The sequence below is a fragment of the Hoplias malabaricus genome, chromosome 8 (genome assembly GCF_029633855.1).
Source record: "Hoplias malabaricus isolate fHopMal1 chromosome 8, fHopMal1.hap1, whole genome shotgun sequence".
NCBI classification, from domain to species: Eukaryota; Metazoa; Chordata; class Actinopteri; order Characiformes; family Erythrinidae; genus Hoplias; species Hoplias malabaricus.
In genome coordinates, this window is record NC_089807.1 from 39,950,296 (window position 1) to 39,972,759 (window position 22,464).

General features: G+C 38.9%; 1 protein-coding gene across 1 annotated transcript; it reads right to left on the reverse strand.

Moving 5' to 3' along the window:
- Positions 1-610: 610 nt before the first annotated feature.
- On the reverse strand, positions 611-21,706 carry il15 (interleukin 15). The gene is made up of 6 exons (XM_066679756.1): positions 21,329-21,706; positions 15,098-15,192; positions 5,103-5,193; positions 4,824-4,865; positions 2,182-2,316; positions 611-1,904 (listed from the first exon to the last, which is right to left on the reverse strand). Exons 1-6 carry the CDS (start codon positions 21,401-21,403, stop codon positions 1,788-1,790), a joined length of 555 nt encoding a protein of 184 aa, XP_066535853.1. The 5' UTR covers positions 21,404-21,706; the 3' UTR covers positions 611-1,787.
- Between the last annotated feature and the right edge of the window lie 758 nt (positions 21,707-22,464).

A 22,464-nucleotide genomic window follows, 5' to 3' on the forward strand; every position in this document is an offset into this window, starting at 1 on the left:
TTTTTGTGGTTAATATCATGTAGTGCTCCTTTAGAAACTAACACAAGCTTGGGTTCACTGTTGATTTTTGGTTGTAAATAAAACTGACATTTTGTGAATCCTGGTTTTGGTTGGCACCACTATAAAGAATCCCCTTACCATCTGAATGACCTTCATCAAGTTAGAAGGGATTTTAAAAAGTGGCTGGAATTGCCCTTATTGGGCCTGTGAGAGTGTTATTTCCTCTGTGCTAAGCTTTAACAGATGTTTTGCTAGGTCTCCATCCCATCTGAGCTGAGCCATGTCCAGCCTCAAGCAAATATCCAATATTTTAGTGAGTGTTATTAGACTCAAACTCACATTTAAGGAAAAGAGCTTTGTTCTGGTTGACTGTCCTGTGTATGCATTTCAGACGTCTGGTTCCCATCATTCAGTAAGTATTTTAGAAATGAGCCTGTCACATTAAAGAACATGGGATGGCTATGTTCACATCTCCATTTAATCATGCAAAGGTTTTGAGAAAATGCTGGAAATATAGTAGTACTACTTTTTTTTCTTGAGGTTATGGTCAAGGTTGAGGTACAAAATTCATTAGACTTGTATTACATGAGTGGGTGAGTGAGTGATTGAGTGAGAGACACAGACAGAGGGAGTGAGAGTATGCTACATTTATTGATGCTTTGAGGCAATATAGAAGGGTGCAGATATCAGATTACACTCAGAGCCGGCTGTAAAAGACTCTTGACTAGACTCACCCTTCAGAAAGCGTATACAGCACAAGCTCATACGGAAGTGTCCGCTACGCTCTTTGCAAAGTAAGCTCATTCCCTTCACAATATCACGGACATACATCTAACAGTCGCAGAGCTCTTACATTCAGTTCAGCTTATACAATTTATTTCACTTGTATTTTCATTGCAGGTTCCTACATTTATAGATATATACTATGCCTCTAAAAATGTCTGGCCACTTCCTGCAATGAATGTTGTCAATGGGCTTTCGTTTGATCTCCATACAAACACAATGTCCGTACATCTGAATGCTCTGGAGCAGCTGCAGGACGCCCCCATGCTCAATGCCAAACACTGGCCAGAGAGATATACACCTGCCCAGCACGGGCCTGTGGAGCTGTGTTCTTTGTAGTGATGAAGCTCCATCCAATACATTTAGGATGAGTGAATACAATGACATGAATACAGAACTAATTATCCAACGCAAGGCTGAATGCAATCAAATCCTCACAGTGATGGTCCAACATCTGGTGTAAAACCTTCCCAGAAGAGTAGAAGCTTTTACTACAGATGTCCTGAATAAAACCCTTCATTGGACAAAAATATGGATGAGACTGGATGAAAAAATGATCCACATATCTTTGGCCAGTTATTAACTTTCAGAGACATTAACAGTGCTTTATACAGTGGAATTTACATACAGGATCATATACACAGATACAGAAAAGCTTTATCCAGCACCATCTTCAGGGATAGATACATGCAGAATAAGATGTGTGTTCTTTAATGAGGCTTAGACCTGGTCTAAGGGGAGTTTTCCAATGAGCCACGTGGATCCCTATTCATTTTCCTTATATTCAGTTGTAGGTAATGTTTACAGAAAGAGACCCACATAAGCAGATGTAAAAAAAATAATCTGTAAAAACTAGAAAGTGGAGTAAATTAACACATTTTACCTGAGACAAGTAATAATACATGTACAATAAGGCTGTAATATGTAATGTTTATAAATATTGACAACAACAAATACAAGGAGCTATTTACATAGGATCAGTGGTATAAACATTATGATTTAGTTTAACAGTTTAATTTGCCGGTGGAGGACATTCTCTGAAGAAATTTCTCCATACTTTTAGAGAACTCTGTGGCGTTCATTAATGGGTAGCTTTCACATTCTGGACATTGTTGTTCACTCTATAAAACCAACAAGCAAATAACATCTATTACTAGGAAGCCTTCAGACCAGTTTTACAATTACTAATACTACTAATAGTAATACTAGTAATTATAATTATGACAATGTTAAAGTAATTGCTTTAACCCAGTCATAAAAGCAATCATTTGGCTATGAAACTGTTATTACACAATTAGATAGAGTTTGTATTAATAATCACTATGATATATCATCAAAGTAATTCCTTAGGTGTGTATTATAGGCAATGATTCAGACACAAAATATGAACAAACTTACATGGGAGCAATTGAAATAGAGATTTTTATGGCTGTATACTGTCTGGGCGTGACAGTCCTTAGGACAGTCATCTTCTTCTGTTGCAATAACAAGCAACTCTAGCAGGTAGCAGTACATCATTTTTGAAAGGCAAGCCTGCAGCCAGAGAGGAAACTATATTAATAACACAATTAAAATAAAATGTATAACAAAGGTTGAATGTAAATTTAACATGACATTATTATTCGGCTCCTGACACAATACAACCCTGAAGAGGGTGAAGTGTTTACAGAAAATGAATGAATGAATGAATGAATACATGCATGAATTAATTAATTAAATGATATATTATTGTTGAATAATTGCAAATGCAGTTCCTCTACTTAGATGTGTTGGAGTCTTAATTGCACTTCTATAGTTTAGAGCTAAACCTACAAAGGTAACATTGCTAACAAACATTGTAAATGAGTGTCACGCCCTTGTCCTGTCATGTCTGTTTTCCCCTGCCATGTGCTCACTTAGCACAGGGCTCTGTTTGTTATTATTTGTGTCTCCTCCCTTGTCCTCATCAGTCTTATTTGTATCCGTCCCCCTCGTTATCTGTTCCAGGTGTCCGTTGTCTGTGTTTAGTATTTAAGTCCTCATGTGTCACTTCCCAGTTGTTGGTCATTTGTATTGTTTCATTCCCAGTTGTCATTTTTTGCCATGTTTTCAAGTCTGTCTGTCTGTCTCCGTTGTTTCTCCGCCATTGTTTTCCACGTCATCGTTTCGTTTCCAAGTCTAGTCTGTCTCTGCTGTTTCTCGTTTTGTTTCCTCTGTCGTTGATTCGTTTCTCAGTCATCGTGTTGCTTGGTCTAGTTTGTCTGTCTGTCTCTACTATCATTTGTTTCATTTCCAGTTGTTGTTTCCTTCTGTTTGTTTCCCAGGTCATGTTTCTCAGTCTAGTCTGTCCATCTCTGCTGTTCTTCATTTAGTCCATTTTTGTTTTGTAATCTTAGTCTGTCTTAGTTTTGTTATATTTTGTAAATAAAAGTCTTTTGTGTTTTAGCGTTTGCGTCCGCCCCCGTGTACCGACAGTGAGTAGTATGTTCGTATATTCACTTTAAAATACGATGATAACTTTGGTAAAATTGTTTTAAACATAATTTTAGTAAAAAATGAATCAAATTACTTTATTTACACACTTAACTGGAAGTAAATTATTTCCACATCATGTCCACATTTCCAATATTATTACACCTTGAGTGGTAGGCAGGGGTGTGTTTAAAACCTCTGGCATGAAAAGTTATGAAACTGTGTTAAGGAAAACCACGAGTTCATTCAGAATGGCCATCTCATTTATGTAGTTCTGTTTTTTCTGTAGTTAACAGTAAGGTTTACTGTGTCCTGAAACACTTTAACTAGTCTTTTCTGCTTTAAAGGCAACGTCTACAATTCTGGAAAACTGCTGTTCTCTCTTTTTTGCACACATTCAGAATCTCTGCGTCTTTTAAGGTGGAATGGTATGTTTGTACTTGGCAGAAGTTTTTATTCATTGTTTAAACTATCACAGAAACTCATTTGTAACTTGTTGTTTAGTTTTGAAGGATATTCAACCTGTGTTTACATTTATGCAGTTAGCACTTGGATTCTGAATTTCATAATAAAATATTTTAAGTGTTTATTTATTATTAAAATCACAAACTTTAAACTTTGATTTTTCACAAAGCTATACTTTAAACATTGTAATAGTAATTATAACCAGTTTCTGGTTTTCCAATCAGGACATTCTGAAATAAAATCGTTTTTCAAACATATATAGATAAAAATATCATATTTTAGTATAATATTATACTGTAAAAAAGTACATAAATATGGAATTTCAAAATACAGCCCTTTTACTTTTAATAAAACCATGTGTGATTGACACCACTACATTTATTTACTACTTTGTGCAACCAGTGGAAACATGAGAAGAACAAATATATGATGCACTCCTCAAACAGAATCCTTAGAGTCTCTCCACCATCTAAAGTTTCCTCTCAATGCCTCAATGAGGCTGTCTTTCAGTGGGGTTTGAGTCATGGGGCTGAGATAGTCATGTCAAAAGCTTGGCTAAGCTTTTGAATCACATATGTGAAAATGGGGACATCTGTTTTGAGTCACTGCCCTCATGAATGACTTGTCCACAATTCACTTCCAGGTTTTTTTGCTGAATTAGCAGATTTCATATAATTTTTCCTTCAAGTATGTTTTAAAATTCATGCCATGCCATTTGTATCTTAGGGAGAAAAACATCACAGATCTATTATATTAAACAGTGGCCATTTACCACAATTCCAATGTGTATGGAGCAAAAAATAAAATTTCTGGGCACGCTCATTACAGCGTTTGTGGTTTTAAAATGCTCATGACATTAGTGCATTTTTTTTTTTCATTTATTTTCATTTATTTTGCTGAATAAAGAGATACTGGCCTTTGTGACTTCTATCATATCTATACCCAGTGAAACAGATTTATGTGAATGATCATTGAAAAGATCCTGGAATTATAAACTTTTAAATCACAAGGAACTTTTTTTTGTCCTATATTTAGTAAAGGTGTCTGTAAACAAAGGACTGACCCTATGTACATTGGAAATGTTATATAAGATGTATTCTTAAAATAAAAAGAAGCAAACTTACATCTGTATCTGGATTTGGAGTATACAGCATGGCATCTGATCTCTAAAACATTCAAATAAAAACAAGCGGATGTAACAAACACATAGTGTTTAAATGAAATATTACGTAACCAAATATGATACATTTAATACACTGTAATGTGCAGCTGAGGAGGAATCCAGAATCAGATCTAAACACAAATATTTGGCCATACACTCTGTTGAAAAGAGATGCCTTAAAATATAAATAATCAACAGATATTCCAATTGACTTTGATATTACATCAGATTTTTTTCTTACTTCAAATATGTGTTTCTGCTTCAGCACATTCCGGAGCTCTATAAATCTGGAGTCCGTGGCGTCCACAGTGGTCAGAAATACACTTAGATAGCTGGGAAAAAATTAAAAAAATTAAAAATATGTATTAAAATCCAGTCATTCAAATTAATCACATATATTCATATTTTGGCTTTGAAAAAGGCATGATGTCACATATGAATATATAATATTGAGGGAAATGTATAACAAACGTACAGTATTTACCAGTAAACAGTAACTTTGCAGAGCACATAATAAGATTATTTAAAGGTTCATACAGAAACTCCACAACAATGATGCAGTGTGAATAAAGATATTTTGAAAAAATATTTTGCAAGGACCTGTAACACAGTATGAAAAAGTCTTTAATAACATTGTTAATGAAACATTGCTATGAGGATTTGATGTCTTTCAAATCACAGAATGAGTACACACAGGTCAGGTGCTGATGTTGGATAATTAGCTCTAGATCAAACACCACACCAATTATATACTGCCATAACGTTGTCTGTACTATTTTGCATTGGTCTATCTTCATGTGTTCATGTGTTTTGGAGCAGCCATTAAGAGGGAGGCAGCTATGGCCTTAAGGTTAGATCAGCAGAATTGGGACCTTGACTAAATTACCTATCACTCAACTGACTCCAGGGCACCAATGTGGTTTCCTGCCCTTCTGGGTGTGGGTGTGTGTATCCTCACTGCCCACAAAGTGTGTTGCACTGCTGTGCTGATGTTTAATGAGCTACTGCAGATGTAATTCCTGAAATATGCAGAGATTTGAGCCAAACACTCTCTTTTAACACTTTAAAAAGTGTTTCCAAACAATATGTTCCATACGACTGTAGCCTGTGGGACATTAGGATCATGGAGAAACTGACTCCTAAGAGGAGTACAAGGAGATTCCAAGTGAGTTCATTACTACTAGTTGGCCAGGTCCTATGAGAAGGCAGGGGTGTTCCTGTATTCCCTTCCTCTCCAAGATTTAAGATGTTGTTTTTGCAGTTAAAGGGAACGCTGCTTTCCATGGTTTCTGTTGTTTTCCACAGTTTTTCATTGTTTTTGAATGTTTCTCATTTTTTTTCCAGTTTTCTAGTTTCTATTGTTTCCATGTTTATAGTTTTCATTTACTGTTTGATTCTACTTTTGTTTCTACTGAGTGATCTCATCTTCTTTCTAATTTTGAGTCAATTGGCAGTTATTTTTCTTCTCCTTTTTTGTGCCGTTCATATGGATGTGTACGTTTGTTTCTTTTGTGTTTGATTCTTTTTCAATATCTCTCTTCTATTTTGCTTTATACCCATAAGTCATTATGTTAAGCTTGTGGTTTGGTGCCATAATCAAATGTTTTCCAGGCTAGTCCTCCCCAATTGTGCATAAGGATTTTGTGTGGTTTGCAGTTCAGTGAACAGTAACTATAAGAAACAATAACTGCATGGAAAGATTGGAAACAGTGTAAAAAAGTGGCCAACATCAACATTCAGCCTTGCTCAGTTTATTTGAATAGGAAAGTCCATAATAAATCATGAAGGGGAAGGGAAAAAACTAGTACAACGTGTACTGTCCTTCACCACTGTAACTGACATCTTGTTAGTGAGGCTGCTTACAGCTCTGCTCTGTGTCTTAAAAGAGAAACCTGCTTTTTAATCAGTTGCTCCAAGCCTTTTGTTTTCTATTAATATTTTACACTAATCTGTTGTACAGAGTGGGCCATTTATATGGATACACCTTAATAAAATGGGAATGGTTGGTGATATTAACTTCCTGTTTGTGGCACATTAGTATATGGGAGGGGGGAAACTTTTCAAGATGGGTGGTGACCATGGCGGCCATTTTGAAGTCAGACATTTTGGATCCAACTTTTGTTTTTTCAATGGGAAGAGGGTCATGTGACACTCTTTTTTTATTCTTTCATTAGTTATTTTGCAAGTTTCTGACCACTTATAAAATGTGTTCAAAGTGCTGCCCATTGTGTTGGATTGTCAATGCAACCCTCTTCTCCCACTCTCCACACACTGATAGCAACACCGCAGGAGAAATGCTAGCACAGGCTTCCAGTATCCGTAGTTTCCGATCTGACCCATTAGACTTTTATCTTTGGGGTCATTTGAAGGCAATTGTCTATGCTGTGAAGATACGAGATGTACAGCACCTGAAACTACGGATACTGGAAGCCTGTGCTAGCATTTCTCCTGCGGTGTTGCTATCAGTGTGTGAAGAGTGGGAGAAGAGGGTTGCATTGACAATCCAACACAATGGGCAGCACTTTGAACACATTTTATAAGTGGTCAGAAACTTGAAAAATAACTGATGAAAGAATAAAGTTACGTTAAAACCAAAAACACCCTTGTTTTTCTTGTGAAATTCCTAATGAGTTTGATGTGTCACATGACCCTCTTCCCATTGAAAAAACAAAAGTTGGATCCAAAATGGCCTACTTCAGATAGACCGCCGTGGTCACCACCCATCTTGAAAAGTTTCCCCCCTCCCATATACTAATGTGCCATAAACAGGAAGTTAATATCACCAACCATTCCCATTTTACTAAGGTGTATCCATATAAATGGCCCACCCTGTACTTTTGAAATGGCCTTGGGTTTAATTAAATCATTATCTATCTATACATAAATGTAATTATTGCTACTAACTGCATTTCTCTAGGAAAAAACAATTAAGACATTGTTTAATTCTGTAAAATGTAATAAAATAAAAAAAAATGTGATTTGTTGATTCTCTCTTGTATTAAAGTTATTTAATCATTTTGGGAGTAGAACAACACCTGACCTCCACCCCTCAGCCCTATATATACCCTGCACAGTCACCTCATGTCAGACAAGCTCACAACCACCTCCTCAATCCCCAATCGCCGCCCCTTTTTTCTTGTATTCATCTCTCCAGCCGTGTTTGGCTTTATATGCATTCTGATCTCGTGCCCAAAAGCTATATCTGAGTTCACCTCCCCATTCCAGCCTTTTCATATATGATCCATGCTAGCAAAGCTTTATTAACTTGACTGTACTTTGTAAATATAAACACATTTCGAATTAGACGGCTGCAACATACTCCAAAAACACTGGCCCAGAAGTGTGTTTATCACTGATTTACCTTATCTTTCCCCTTAATGACACTGTTTAATCATTTGGAAACTGAGGATACAAACTGTTGTGAGTTGGAATTCTTGAGATTCTTGCTTCAAAAGGTCTGCATCAGATTCTGCTCTTTCTGATGCAACATTTTTTGAGAAGAACAAAGATTTTGTCCTCAGACATGGAGAGTCAAGCAATCTGTTTTTACAAGGCCACTGATGTTTTAGCATGTACAAAATGAGGCGTGGAACTGACTTGCTGGAATGACGTTGGACTTCCCAGGAAACTACTTTCACTTAATGTCTGCAAATGACTTGCTAAAACTCCAGTGAATTTGCAATGGGCACTGAGAAACCACACACCATGCCACATCTTGGTATTTGTACCTTTCGCTGATAACAGACTGCACAGATCTTTTTCTCTTGGGCACGAATAACCTGAAGTCAGATTGTCTCATAACAAGCCTGTGGCATAATTAGAGCGGATTTGGGTCATGTGAACCAGTTTCTAGTGACCCAGAAAGATAAGGAGAAAGTTTGGCTGCTTTTTCCAAGAGGGGCCAGTTGCAGAAGACACATTAAGTTAAGATTTTTCTTAAAGTCAATGTTAAGGTTTCCTTAACATAAAATCAGTTGAACAAAACACTGTAAGTCTTTTCCTTAAGGTTTCCCTACAATGTTTACTTATGTATTTAAGGCTCTTTTCCTTATTTTGTCTTGTCCCTTAAGAAATCTCTTAAAGTTTGTTAAACCGTTGCACAAACACCTTAGCACCCAATCAAGGAAAACCACTTAAGGTACCTCTGATACTGTCGTAACCGCAACGTGGCCGAGTTTATGGCGATAAATGAACGTATCCCGAGGACAGTGTTCCGCGACTGGGAAAACCCACTGGATACGCTTAATGAGGACTAGTTGATTTTCAGTTATAGATTGAAAATGCAGTTAATGCATGATTTGTCCAACCGTCTTGAGTTGGATCATGCTATTTTCCGCAGTTGTGCTCTTTTTGCAGCAATGCAGTTAATAATTGCTCTCAGATTATATGCTATGGGATCCTTGCAGTCAGATGAGGTAGTTCATGTCCATAAGTCTACAGTGTGCCACATCATTCACAGAGCTTCAAACACCCTCGCCCGTATGCTGATGTCTTTGAGCTGCTACAAGAGAGGTGATAACAGGTATCACAGTGAGTGCATATAAACACTGGCTTCCATGGAAACAACAGAACTTTCCCCCCGTAACAAAACACATTTCCTTACATAAGGACATTTTTAAGAGATTCTGTGCAACACCCTTAAGCTCAGACCCCAGAACCTTACCTTAGATGTGGGTATCCAAAAGCAATACTGCGTGTTAAGTAGTGGGTGTTTACCAGAGGACTATTAGTCTTTCAGCGTAGGCAGGGTACATGTCTAACCATGACTCAGGAGTGAGAATCAGATTCTTTATAGATGACATTTTTGGCTCTTGAGCACAGAAACAAGGTTCAAATCAGGTTCAAAATTATCACCCCAGGATCTCTGTCATTTGACTGGTCAGGAAGGGTTGGCCTGATTGTAGGAAATGTGATAGGAGCTTAGTTGGTCACTTCAGATGTCTCTCAGAGTTACAGGATGAGCATTGAAGCTTTTAAATGAGAGGTAAAGGCTGAACGCTGGGGAGGTGTTTTCATACAAGTGTCTTATCCAGTCCTGCCCATACCTGAAAGGGATATTAGATCAGGAGGGAGCTGCTATTAGACCTTTCATATTTGTTCAGGTGCATGGAATCACTCCAGCACTGCCTGAATAAATATTCATCAATTTTAAGTGTAAATCCCCAGTAAATGTGCAAATACAATGTATCAAAAAAGGAAGTAGCCTGCAAATCATCTAGCGGATGTTATGGTTTGAATTTTTCATGGTATTCAGCAACCATTTAAACATACACCATAAAATAATAATTTACTCAGTCAGTTGCACAGGCCATTTTTCCATTAACATTGGCATCCAAAATAATGTAAGACTGACAAATAATAATATTAGTATGATTAACTGGCTTACAGGAACTTGTAGAAGAGATGCATCAAGATATTATCAGAAAGTCAGGGGTGAGAAAATAAGTGACAATCATACATCTTCAGTAACCATGACCCCTTTAACCCACTGATGACAGTGGTAGCATATGTTTCCCTTTCAGTTATTCATTTTCTAATTCTGTCAATATTATGTCAGCATCACAGCCTCTCTAAACAGTTACAGATTTGTGAGTGCTCTGGATAGCATATTGTTACATGGATCACATTTGTTGCCCAGAACAGCATGCATGTCACTTCTTGCTTTCTGAGCTGATCTGTGTGTGAAAAAACCCCAAAAGCATTCAAGACACTGGAGACACTGTCAGTCTATCCAGACTATCCACTCACTTAAAGCCTTCCAGAGGGAGTCTGAGATGCTTTGGAGACTTATATCAGAGAGTTATCCAGATCCCCATTCAATAATGGTAATATAATTAAATTAACTGTATTTGTAAATCCCTTTTCAAGAACCCAAAGCACTAACAATGCGCTACAAAGAACACTAAAAGACAAACAGAAAAACACAGCAATACATAAAGTACAAAAACACCAGTGATCAGAGTAGGTAGCCCCACAGTGTGTAGAAGCAAATCTCAGGGTTAAAATTAACTCACTAAATTGACAATTGCGCTAAATACTAGCAGTTTTAGCAGGTTGCTAGCTGAAGATGGGCTCCCTCTGACATTGTTAGCAGCAGCTAACAACAAAGTTAGCAGGCGCCTAGCCACTGGTCAGCAGCAATTAGGACATGCTACCTCAGTCTACATCTGCAAGAGCTAGCAGCAGTGTTAGCAGACAGCTAGCCGCCAAGAATGGGCAATGAGAACATGCTTCGCATTCAACATCAGCCACCACCCGCAGCAGTGATAGCAGGTCGCTAGCCACCAGCAACAACGACAGGCTCCCTCCGTCAACAGTCCCAGCGAGCAGAAGTGCTGAAGGTTAGCATGCAGCCACCCACAAGCAGTTAGGTTGTAGAACTCCCCTGGGTGGTAGGCCCAGCGGATAACATCAGAGATAAAAGGCAGCTAACTACCAAGCAGTAATATAAAAACAAGGCCCTGTCCTGGATGGAAGTCACAGCAGACAGCAGCACATAAGAAACCTGCTGCACTTTGACTCAACAAAGATAAACAAAACATGAGTAAGACACGGGGAGAAACAGCAATCCAGCAGATGGACACCAGCATTCTCTCGCCCTGAAAACGACATCAGGCTTCCAGATGTAAAAATATATGCTCACACACATATGTTTCTCTTTTAAATGCAGAGTCTTAGCCCTTAATTTACATGAGAACTGAGATGTTTAACATCTTTATTCATTACAATCACAGCTGTAAAACATAAGCCTGACTAGATTGTTGATATGATGGTTCGAAATAATGTACCAGCCATAATAAAGTTACATACTGAGGCTTATACTCTGTTAGGAGTCTTGCCCAAGGACTCTAATGCTTACAGTCTATGGTACAATATACCAGCTGTCAACAGGTTATTTGTTTAATGTCTCTTGACTATGAGAGGAGTGTTAACACCTGTCAAAATTAACTGCACTCATTTATAAATGTTTGAATGGCCCACTCTTAAAAACTCAGGTGTGAATGCACCCTTAGGCTATAAGTGTTGCAAAACTGGAACTAGAACAGAACTGCAAAGGGCACAGAGAGGAGTTCAGAATATTTCAGAAAGGAATTCTTTGGCCATGTGTAAATTGAAAATGCATAGTCTGGAGATTTGCGTGAAATGAAATACTATAATGAATGACTACAGAAATTGCAGTGGAAGGGAACTGAGCAGTTAATGAGCAACATCATTGGTGATATTCTAAGATGTTGCCCAAGATTGTTGCCCATTCATGCTTGCTTTAGTTTTACAATCAGCCAGTGATTGATTTCAACAATATGACGAATAGTCGTTTGCTGCATACCATATAAATATTTGTGCTGATAAGATGAGATAGAAAACCCCTCACAGATGTTGCCACCCACAGCTGATTCTAACAACGTGAGTCATGAACTAGAGAGAGGAAGGGCTATGAAGTCCTGCAGTGTTTTTTTTTTTGTTTGTTTGTTTGGTTTTTTTTGTTACTGTGTGTACAGCCACAATACATTATTAGTATCATTTTTTTCTGTTTTCAGCTGACAATAGACTACATGGACCTACATGTGACAAACAGGATAAAGCCTTCTGTAAGTAATAACAATATTCAGAATTTCAAGTGCAAACATCCCCTCTCAGTGCTACAACATCACACACTGATCATCTCAGTTCTCAGTCCCTTACAAAAACTGTAGATTCTTAGTGAGACATGGAGTAGTTCACCTCCATCTGAGTCTCTAAGACTTCAAGATAAGCTTTCCTTTCAAAACAAGTTTGAAAGGCTATAAGGGCAGGTCTAGGTTATGTTCTATGCGACAGAGAGAAACGTACAACTCTATTCCACATTCTCCACATTGCCTACAAGCTAACACAATTCAAAGCAGAATACTTTAAAAATACTTTAGTACGTTTGCCAACATTTTTTTGTTTAAATATAGACTGCTCCCACAAAGAGTGGCCACAGTTGATTGCCTGCTGATCTGGCCAAGGCCCTACACATTTTGCCATAGATTTTACGCCAGATGCACATGCCCTTCTTAACACAACCAGGAAGGTACAAGCGCAGCCCTAGTAGTAGAACACACAGAGCTCCGCAGAGCGCCAACCCCTGCCGCACCACCATGTTTATGTTTATGTTGTTTAAGCAAGAATATTTGCTTAAACCCAGGTACGATTCTGATTTGATATTTAAGTGTCTCTGAAATGTAGTAACCTGACTGCACTGCGTTTCACTTCCCCACTGAGTCAGGCCCCACAAAGTCCTTAGGCAAGACTCTTAAATCTATATTCACTTAGCTCTGTAACATGATCAGACATGGTAGACACTCACTCAAGTGCAAAATCGCTACTCTGAACAGTTCAGGGCAGGACTGCCTTTGAGGCAAACCAAATGGTATTCGTTCATTATATAATCAGTTAAATAAACATGTCGGTGGGGGCTTGTATTTAGAAAGCTCTCTTCCATAGTCTTTGTATGTGATGCATTGCATTTTGTTAAATCCTTTATCTACATAGTGTTCATTTCTGAGAAAACTGACTGGAAAAAAAGTCTGATCCTTTTAGCTAACAAAGTAGGTGGTAGGACTGGTATGATTGCTTACTATTTAATGTGACTTGCTATTATATCACAACTGTAGCTTTACCAGTCTATGACACACTATTTGAAAACCTCCACCCAATGTGTGCTTACCACAAACGTTCATCCCTACTTGTTGGCTGGCAAGCGATACATTCCTTCTGCCTTGAAGGCAGCGCTGTTCTCAGAACCATTTTGAGTAGTAATTTGCACACAAGCCAGTCACTCTGAGTTAGAAAGTGTTTTAATTTGCTTTTTGTTTTAATTAGTTTTTGGTACTGCCTTGAAAAGCGCTTTATAAATATAACGTATTATTACGTTTGTTATTAATATATCACCGCATACCACAACACTGGCTCTCTCATAGCAGATGTACTGTAAAAACAGTGTTATACCTCCTTTATCCCTTTATCTGATATCCTTAAATCATTTATTTCTGCAATCAAGTGCTAATGATATCCACCCACCATCCGTGCACATTAATCTTCTGAAATGGCCGCTCAGCTCATTGGATCCCATTAATGTATTGCCTCTAGTGAACCACTAAAAAGAAAGCAGGAGAGATTTAGAGATATATTTTTCTACTTTTAATGTACAAGTAAGTGCCCAGAATGAAGCTGCTGTATCTCACCATACACTTTAAAGGGTAGGGCCCTCGGTGTCCTGTTTCACAAATTGACTATCATTTGCTGGCCTGGAAACAATACATCTGCTAAACGTACCCATAGAAAGACAATGATTCCACCTCATTGCTGTGCCTATAAAGTGTAGCCTATAAAATAAGGACACATTCTCTACTTATAAATGCAAAAGTTAGTTACATTTTGAAATACACATTTAAAGGTTAATATAGAAGAACTATAAAATTAACAAAATAAATTATGGCACGTGCAAAAATGCTCACACCGTTCCAGGCTCTGAACATCAGTTATGTGTTACATATTAAATGACATGTGACCGGTTAGGCAGGTCAAGATGTGTCATTGCTAAATGTCAGCTCATGACTACTCCTAAATTCTCAATAGGTTAATATAAAAACCATGGGCTCTTCCAAGCAGAAAATACAGCACTTGAAAGCTCAATAAGAGCCTTATATCTAACAGATCAAGCCCCAACAACAACCACACACACCAGAAGCAACTGGGAAACGAATGCTGTGGACTAACAGAGCAAAAATTCAGATCACTGCCAAGCAAAATGAAAAGAACAGCTTGCTAAACCTGGCAGTGCAGCTATAATTTATAGGTTGTGTGTAGCAGATATTGGCACAGAACAATGAGAGTGACGATGGAAAAATGGGTTCTATGAAATAATAACAGATTCCAGAGGTGAAAAAAAAAACAAAAACAAAGACTGGCATAATATTACCAGTGCAACGACAATGTAAAGTGCAAGTGACATCTTTCGGAATGTGCCTCTAAGTTCCCTGAGTAGAATATCACTGAAGCACTGTAGACATTTAAAAAAAAAAGACTGTGGATGCATGCAAATATTTCTGGAAAAATTAACACACAGTTTGCTGCAGAGGTTTTGTACTTACTTTTTTTACTTAAAAAATGAACAAATTATATCATCAGGCCCAGTTTTATTTACATACACCTACATCCTAGCCCCTTCATTGTCAAGTACATGCAATGTCTTATTGTTTGAGAGTGATATACCTCAGAATTAAGAAAGAATTCCAAACCTCGATGTTCAAATGGTACTCCAGGTTACTGTCAAAGCACCAGAGAAGACAAATGCATCTCACTGTTCCCTGTAAGAGATCAGAGCACAGGTTTAAGGCCTCATCCACACTTTATGTTTTCAAGACTGATCACATAACAATAAAATGACCCAGAATTTCACGAGGCTGGAGGAGATAACTCTCAGAAAATGTTTCAATTAGAAAAGTGTGAGAGCACAGTGCACAACAAAAGCCACAAAACGTAAGGGAGATCCCAAAAGTGAAAGGTTGATTCCAAATGGATATTTTATTAACAGAAAAAGAAGTTAATTCAATGTTTCAGACAGAAAAATAAGCAAAATCACTGACACGGAAACAGCTTAAAAGCAAAAGAAAGTACGAAAAAATCAGCCATCTGTTGCTGCGTCGTTGTTTTTGTTTCTGTGGCAACAACAGAGTCTCGGAAATATCAACACATTCATCACGCAGACATTTCCTAGCTTTTCAGTCCACCTGGATTCAGGAGTTACAATAAATTCAAACCACATTTAAGCTGCCCCAAAGTAAAATAAAAAACGTCAGCTATTTTTAGTTTTAAAGCTGATGTCACTCAAATGGACAGCACACACAAACAGCACAGTCGCACAGTCGTCAGCAGGATTGCAGGCAGAGGTCAAAATATGAAACAGAAACTTGCACAAGGAAGTTTAGGACGTGTTTTCCACGAGCTGTGTTTTGTTGGAATACAGGCCAATACTGAAAACCCTGTAGGTGTCTGTACCCATGAAAAACTATTTCTTATAGACTGATATTAAAGACATATTTTCTACCATACTACCAGCCATTAAAGGGAATATTGTGAAAGCAACTCATGTTCAGTGCATTTGCACATTCATTTGACGATCTAGAACACACCGACCCACAAACTGTGAAAAAAGACCACCCGGTTAATTTTGTGGGGCTGCTTTAGTAAGCAAACTTGGGATAAAATTATCTAAACAAAACAAAATTCTTTCTGAGGTAAAATACAGAATTGCCGCGTCATCTCGGAATCTCCTATCTCAGTGATGGATCTGCTTTTATCAGAGTGCAAAGGCAGCATTACAAAGCATTATAGAGACCTAACAATAGTGTAGTAATAGAAACAAGCGAAAATAAGGGCAGAGAAACAAATACCTGAAACATAACAGCAAAAAAGTAAGTGGAAAAATGAAAGAACCAAGCGCAAAAAACAAAGCAAAAATATAAGAATAGAGTACTGTGATGTTTGAACCTTGTGGTATTGTGACCGAAACATATCACAGACATTTTATTTTCAGAGACATATTATATGCCGTTTCCACAAGTGAACATACTTCTGGGGGTTTAGTGAAAGTCTGTGACATGCTTTGGTCAAGAAGGTCCATTACTGTGGTTGGAGATATTCAGACGAAGACATGGGACAATTATTAAGTCGCTGCACTTCATGTTAGAAGCAACGCAAAATCAGAAGTGAATATGTCTTTAGGACCCCATGGTACTGTGTTAAAATACAGCTACAGAACTTGCACGAACATAACTTGATCTTTGTTGTTCTTGGACTGCGTGCATTTAGCTCGTAGCTAAAGGAGATAATTAAAACTGATATATAAAATTAAAAGAGTGTCAAAATAACTCATCTGTATCAAACTGTACAGACATCTAAAAGAAGCTCAGGCTCAATTTGAGTTGGTAAATTTAGGGTCTGTTACAGGGGAGGCTATGTAAATGCTTTAGCTCGACGCCGAAGGGCTAACATTATCAGCAGCAGTACAGTGCCGCTAACATGAAGCTGAGCTTGCCTAGCATGTAACAGGCTAATTTTGGCTTTGGAAACTCTTCCAAAAATGGAAGAAAGCACAGTTACTTACAAACTGACTTCATGAGCAAAGCAAAATAGAACTATAAATATGAAGGAATGTAATTTAAATACGTCTGCCTTTCTTATCTTAGTCTGTTCACATCATTCATTGAATACTTGGCAACCTTCCAGAGACTGCAGTGTGGAGCTCCGGGTTTGATCGTATGCAAAGCAACAACAAGCATGCCCTGGTTAAGACAGTTGATTAATTTTTGTAACCACTTCATCCTGTTCAGGGTCACTACCCAGAATCACTGGGGGCAAGGCAGAAACTCTAAACATGCACCAGTCCATTACAGGGCACTTCACACTCAGCCAGTCACCCACACAATCACACTTGTGGACAACTCACTCAGTCACTTACACTTTCAATTTCACTCACTCACCCAATCACTCAGTCACTCACACCTGTGGACAATTTCACACACTCTGCCAGTTATTCACACATACACACACACACACCAGTGTACAATTCACACATTCACTAACTCATTCATTCAAGAATCACACCTGTGGACAGGTGTGTTTGTGTGAGCGACTGGGTGAGTGTATGATGCTCTGTGATGGACTGGTGCATGTTTAGAGTTTGTTTCTGCTTTGCGCCCAGAGACTCACAAACGAATTCACTCACACACTCACACCTGTGAATAGCTTTTCAAAGGGAATCCACCTACCAATGTGTGTGGACTGTGGGAGGAAGTTGTGGTGGATGTATTTTAATTCGTGGTTGCGTTTGTGTGGGCGTTTGTGTACAAGGTTTTAACCCACTGCCCTTGTGTGTCTCACCCCTGTGTGTTACCCCTACCCGTGTTGGGGAATGTCTGCTTAAAAGTGCTACGATGTTCTCCCATTTTATTTAAGCCAATGCCACAATATTTTATACAGTATATGTTACACACCAATCAGCCATAAAAATAAAAACACCTGCCTGATTTTAAGTCCCCCTCATGCAGTCAGAACAGCTCTAACCCCATGCTCCAGTTCTGATGTTCATGGGCCAGTTGTAGACAGTGGAAATTTGGCACTCTGACTGGTCTGCGGTTACACAACTCTCTACGCTGCAAGCTGCGCTGCACTATCTTCTGACACCTTTCACACAGTAGCACAACAGTGTCGCTGTCACATAGCTCCCGGGACCTGGAGTTGTGGGTTTCCACACCGCTCCGAGTGACTGTCTGTGAGGTGTGTTTTCCCTGTGCCCACATGAATTTCCCACAGTAGGTAGATGGATTGGCGACTCAAAAGTGTCCCTAGGCGTAAACATGTGTTGTTCTGCATAGGACTGGAGCCCTGCTAAGTATGTGTTCCTGCTTTGCACCCAGTGATTCTGGGTAGGCTCCAGATCCACTGCAACCCTGAACTGTATAAGCGGTTACAGACAATGAATCAATGTGATTCCCTTCTGTTTGTGGTTTTAATGTTGGGGATGATCTGTGCATGTAGGAACAGGGTATGTATACGTTGTTTAGAAGACAATAGTATATTTATAACAGGTTATAACTTCAATTTTTATGCAAATGTTTACACATGCTCTAAAGCCAGTTTTAATAGTGTCCAGGACATTACTAATAATATATTCATTCATTCATTATCTGTAACCGCTTGCCCAGTTCAGGGTTACTAATAATATATAAAATAATGTATTATACCGTGACCCTGAACTGGACAAGCAGAAAAGAAGATGAGATGAGATAGTATATTATTTAGCTTAACCCTTAGGAGTGTAGGCATATTTCGGCTGGTTTTGTATACTTCTGATTTTGCCCTAATATCCTGCATCACATAATGTTTGCCTATGCCCATGTTTGGTATCTTTATTTTCAGAACAACCTCAACTTTATGATGTGACAGTTATTTTTCTCTTTGGCCCACTTTTTCATCATATTTGACCCCAAAACTGACAAAACATAAAATCGATTTTAAAAAAAATCCTATTATTTTATTATAAATTATTACAAACATGCTAAATGTAGCATTTTTAAGACTGTAAATGAAAAAACAAATTGTAAAAATAAACATATTTATTGAAAACAGAGATATAATTAAGTTATACACAACTATTTAGTTTATAAATAATAGGGTGACCAGATCTGAGATGGTGAAAAAGAGGACACGTCTCGGCTAAGCTCTCGCGAGAACTTACGTTTAACCTTCCGGCATAGTTGCTCGAGATGAGGGTAGGTACATGAGCTTTGCCTGACATAAACAAGGACTACTGACGTGCACACTGACCAATTAAATGTTTACAGAGAAGGTTATCGACCAATAACGGTAGCTCTACAGTCAGACCGTCCAATCAGAAGATTTTAGGCTACTTCACCACGCCCCCTTCTCACTCAAGCGAACCAAACGGAGTAGGGGAGGGCGGGACTAGTTTGTGAAAGAAACTTCTCGAAATTCTATGTAAGCTCTAGAAAAACAAAATTCCGTACGTTTGTGAAATTCCGCCCGGACATTTTTTAAGTCTAAAAAAGAGGACACGTCCGGGTAAAAGAGGACGTCTGGTCACTCTATAAATAATTATATTTACTTTACGTCGCCATCACTCTGAACTCTACGTGCATGCGGGTCTCAAATCTTCATTTTCAACGCGTAAAAACAGCTCCAGTATTATTCTGAGTCCAGGTTTGACTTTATTTTCACCAACAAAACAAAATATAAAACCTAAAAGCTGAGTATCCCTGTTTGTATCTATCTCTGTAGCACTTTCTGTCTCTCTCCCTTCCCCCGCCTCCCCCGCTCTCTCACTCGCTCTCACTCTATCTCTCTCTCCCCGAGCAAATTCGCCCCGCCCCTTCACTATGCTGCGTTCAGCCTGTAGATCAGAGAAAGCAGATTCCAGACTTTTTCCCCGTTTCTTTAAAAGACGAAAAATGGCGAAGATATTAAAAAATATCGAATTATTTGCACTTTTACTCACGCGTAAGCATGTTATTTACAAACGAAACTTAAATTAGTATATCTCCGCTTCTACTTGGCTTATCCACATGAAACAAACACTAACGTGGAGATTAAAATATACACTTTCGACAGAAATTTACCTCAGCGTTTAACGTGACTCACATTATATATAATACATATTTACATAAATACATAAATAATACATTATTTTTTTTAATCTCCACTCAACATTAAATGTATAAAAGTGTGGAGAGTTCCACGCTTAAAAGTGAATTCTTCAAGTTTCCTTTAGCAACGATAAAGACTCATTTTCATGGAGAAATATTCTTCAGGTTAATGGAGAATGTGGTGCACCTGGTTCTATGCAGTTTAACTGACAACGGCTCTTCTATTGTAACAAAGTGGACATAACAATAGAACCAATAGTTGTGCAATAAAAGAACCATTACTGCACAGAACCAACACATTCTCCATTAATATGAAGGCCATTTCATAGTTCAAATGGTTCTACAGGGGGGAGTCGACTCGCAGGGCACACGACTCCTGAAGCAAGTAATGGGTGAGGGTTCCTATCTTTAATCAATATCCGGAACAAGGTCGTCATATTTAAAGTTTTTTTTTTTCCCCAATTGGAAGGTGGGCGAATGTTAAAGAAATAAAACGGTCCCCTGCAACTTTTGCCTCACGCTGTTTACACAGTCCATGGTTCTATAATTTACTGAAAAAACCTGGAAGAACCTATTTTAGGATTCTTAATGATAACATCAGTCTGAAGAACAGTAGAACAGTGGGGGTTGAAGGGTTCTTGGCTGAAAAAACAGCGGTGATTTATAATGGATTCAGCGGGAGTAGGCAGCGCCTCAATTTCGAAACCGAAAGTGTTTGACCAACTGGAAAAAAAACGTCGTGTCTGCGCCCTCTACAGAGAGATATGGAGTATCAGGCTGTGTGAACCTGGTGTGAAATGGAGAGAAATAGATTCTACACTCCTGGGGCTTCAAGTGTAGCTTCTAATAGAGGTGCATGGATAATTTTGTTCCCAGATTTCCTGGACTAAGCCTGCTAGGACTGGACAATGATAATAATCCAATGACGGTCACCAATGCAAAAATAACAATGCAGCAACAGTTCAGAATGGACGCAAGGAACACAATAAATGTAAACATAATAAAGCAGGCGGGCTATACGTAATTTTACGATTGAAACAAATTCTAGGTACTGGTAGTTATGGGTCCTAGCTGCGTTCTTTCTCCTGTAGACCAGAAAAGACCTTCACAAAACCAGTGAAGACCATCATGACTGCAGTTCAGCTTCACAACGCATTTAAACCCCAGTATAACCGGGTCTATTTTGTGCTCAGTCGTTTCCTATCTTCCACAGGCACGTTTGCAGTTCCACGCTCAGCTCAAATCCCCAGCCGCAGTCGAGAGGTACTCTGGGTCTTACCTTGGATCTGTGCTTTCTGGGTTTACTCCAAATTCCCAAGACCAGAATCAAGTAGAGGGTCAAAAAGATGGTCATCAGCGCAAAATATGTGAGTGGCCATACAACCACGACCGCAGCTCCGGATCACATTTTGTCATCATGCCAAAGTCCAGAATAAGCGGGGGGAAAATAAGGCAATGTCACGCAGCGTGTGCGCGTCTCGTGTGAACTTCAAGCGAACAGAAGCCCACTTTCTCAGACAGTCCATTAGCTCCCAATTTTGAACGAACTCATCTCCGCTCGAACCTTCTTCTCCTTTAGAGTAAATACACAGTAGCGACCCACCCCTGCGCCAACTGAGACCAAAGGGACCAGCTTTCACTTTCCACTACGCACGCCTCCAGCTCTGGCGCGCCGCGTAGGAAACTACGTAACTCTACCACGTTCAGACGGAGATCTTAACACACACACACACACACATATATATATATATATATATCCGTCTGAATGTAGTAATTGTAAACTACCAAGTGCACCAATGTAGTCAGTGGAGCCAATTAAATTGACAATAGGTGTAGAAACCAAGAGGTAGTTTTAATGTTATGGCTAATTTGTGTATTTCGGGAGGGCTTATGATGCAGAGGCACAGCAGGATAGCTGTATGTTTCATGGCTTGTGTAATGTGTCTTAAATAAAGACAGTTTAGACAGTGTGGGGGAATTGTTCAAACACTCCTTAATAAGAAATGTTATAGCACTCAAATTCATTCATTCGTTCTTTATCTGTAACCCTTGTCCAGTTCAGGGTCGCGGTGGGTTCAGAGCCTACCTGGAATCATTGGGCGCAAGGTAGGAATACACCCTGGAGGGGGCGCCAGTCCTTCAAAGGGCAACACACACACACAGTCACTCACACCTACGGACACTTTTGAGTCGCCAATGCACCTACCAACCAAAAACGGACTGTGGGAGGAAACCGGAGCACCCGGAGGAAACCCACGCAGACACAGGGAGAACACACCACACTCCTCACAGACAGTCACCCGGAGGAAACACACACAGACACAGAGAGAACACACCACACTCCTCACAGACAGTCACCCGGAGGGAACCCACGCAGACACAGGGAGAACACACCACACTCCTCACAGACAGTCA

What these genes read in the sequence shown, in the direction of transcription:
- il15 (XM_066679756.1), bottom strand. Translation starts at nt 21,403, where the DNA reads ATGACCATCTTTTTGACCCTCTACTTGATTCTGGTCTTGGGAATTTGG. An exon ending in AGCAGAAACACATATTTGAA is followed by an intron (nt 4,866 to 5,102) that starts GTAAGAAAAAAA and finishes TGAATGTTTTAG; the next exon opens with AGATCAGATGCCATGCTGTA. An exon ending in CTCCAAATCCAGATACAGAT is followed by an intron (nt 2,317 to 4,823) that starts GTAAGTTTGCTT and finishes CTCTGGCTGCAG; the next exon opens with GCTTGCCTTTCAAAAATGAT.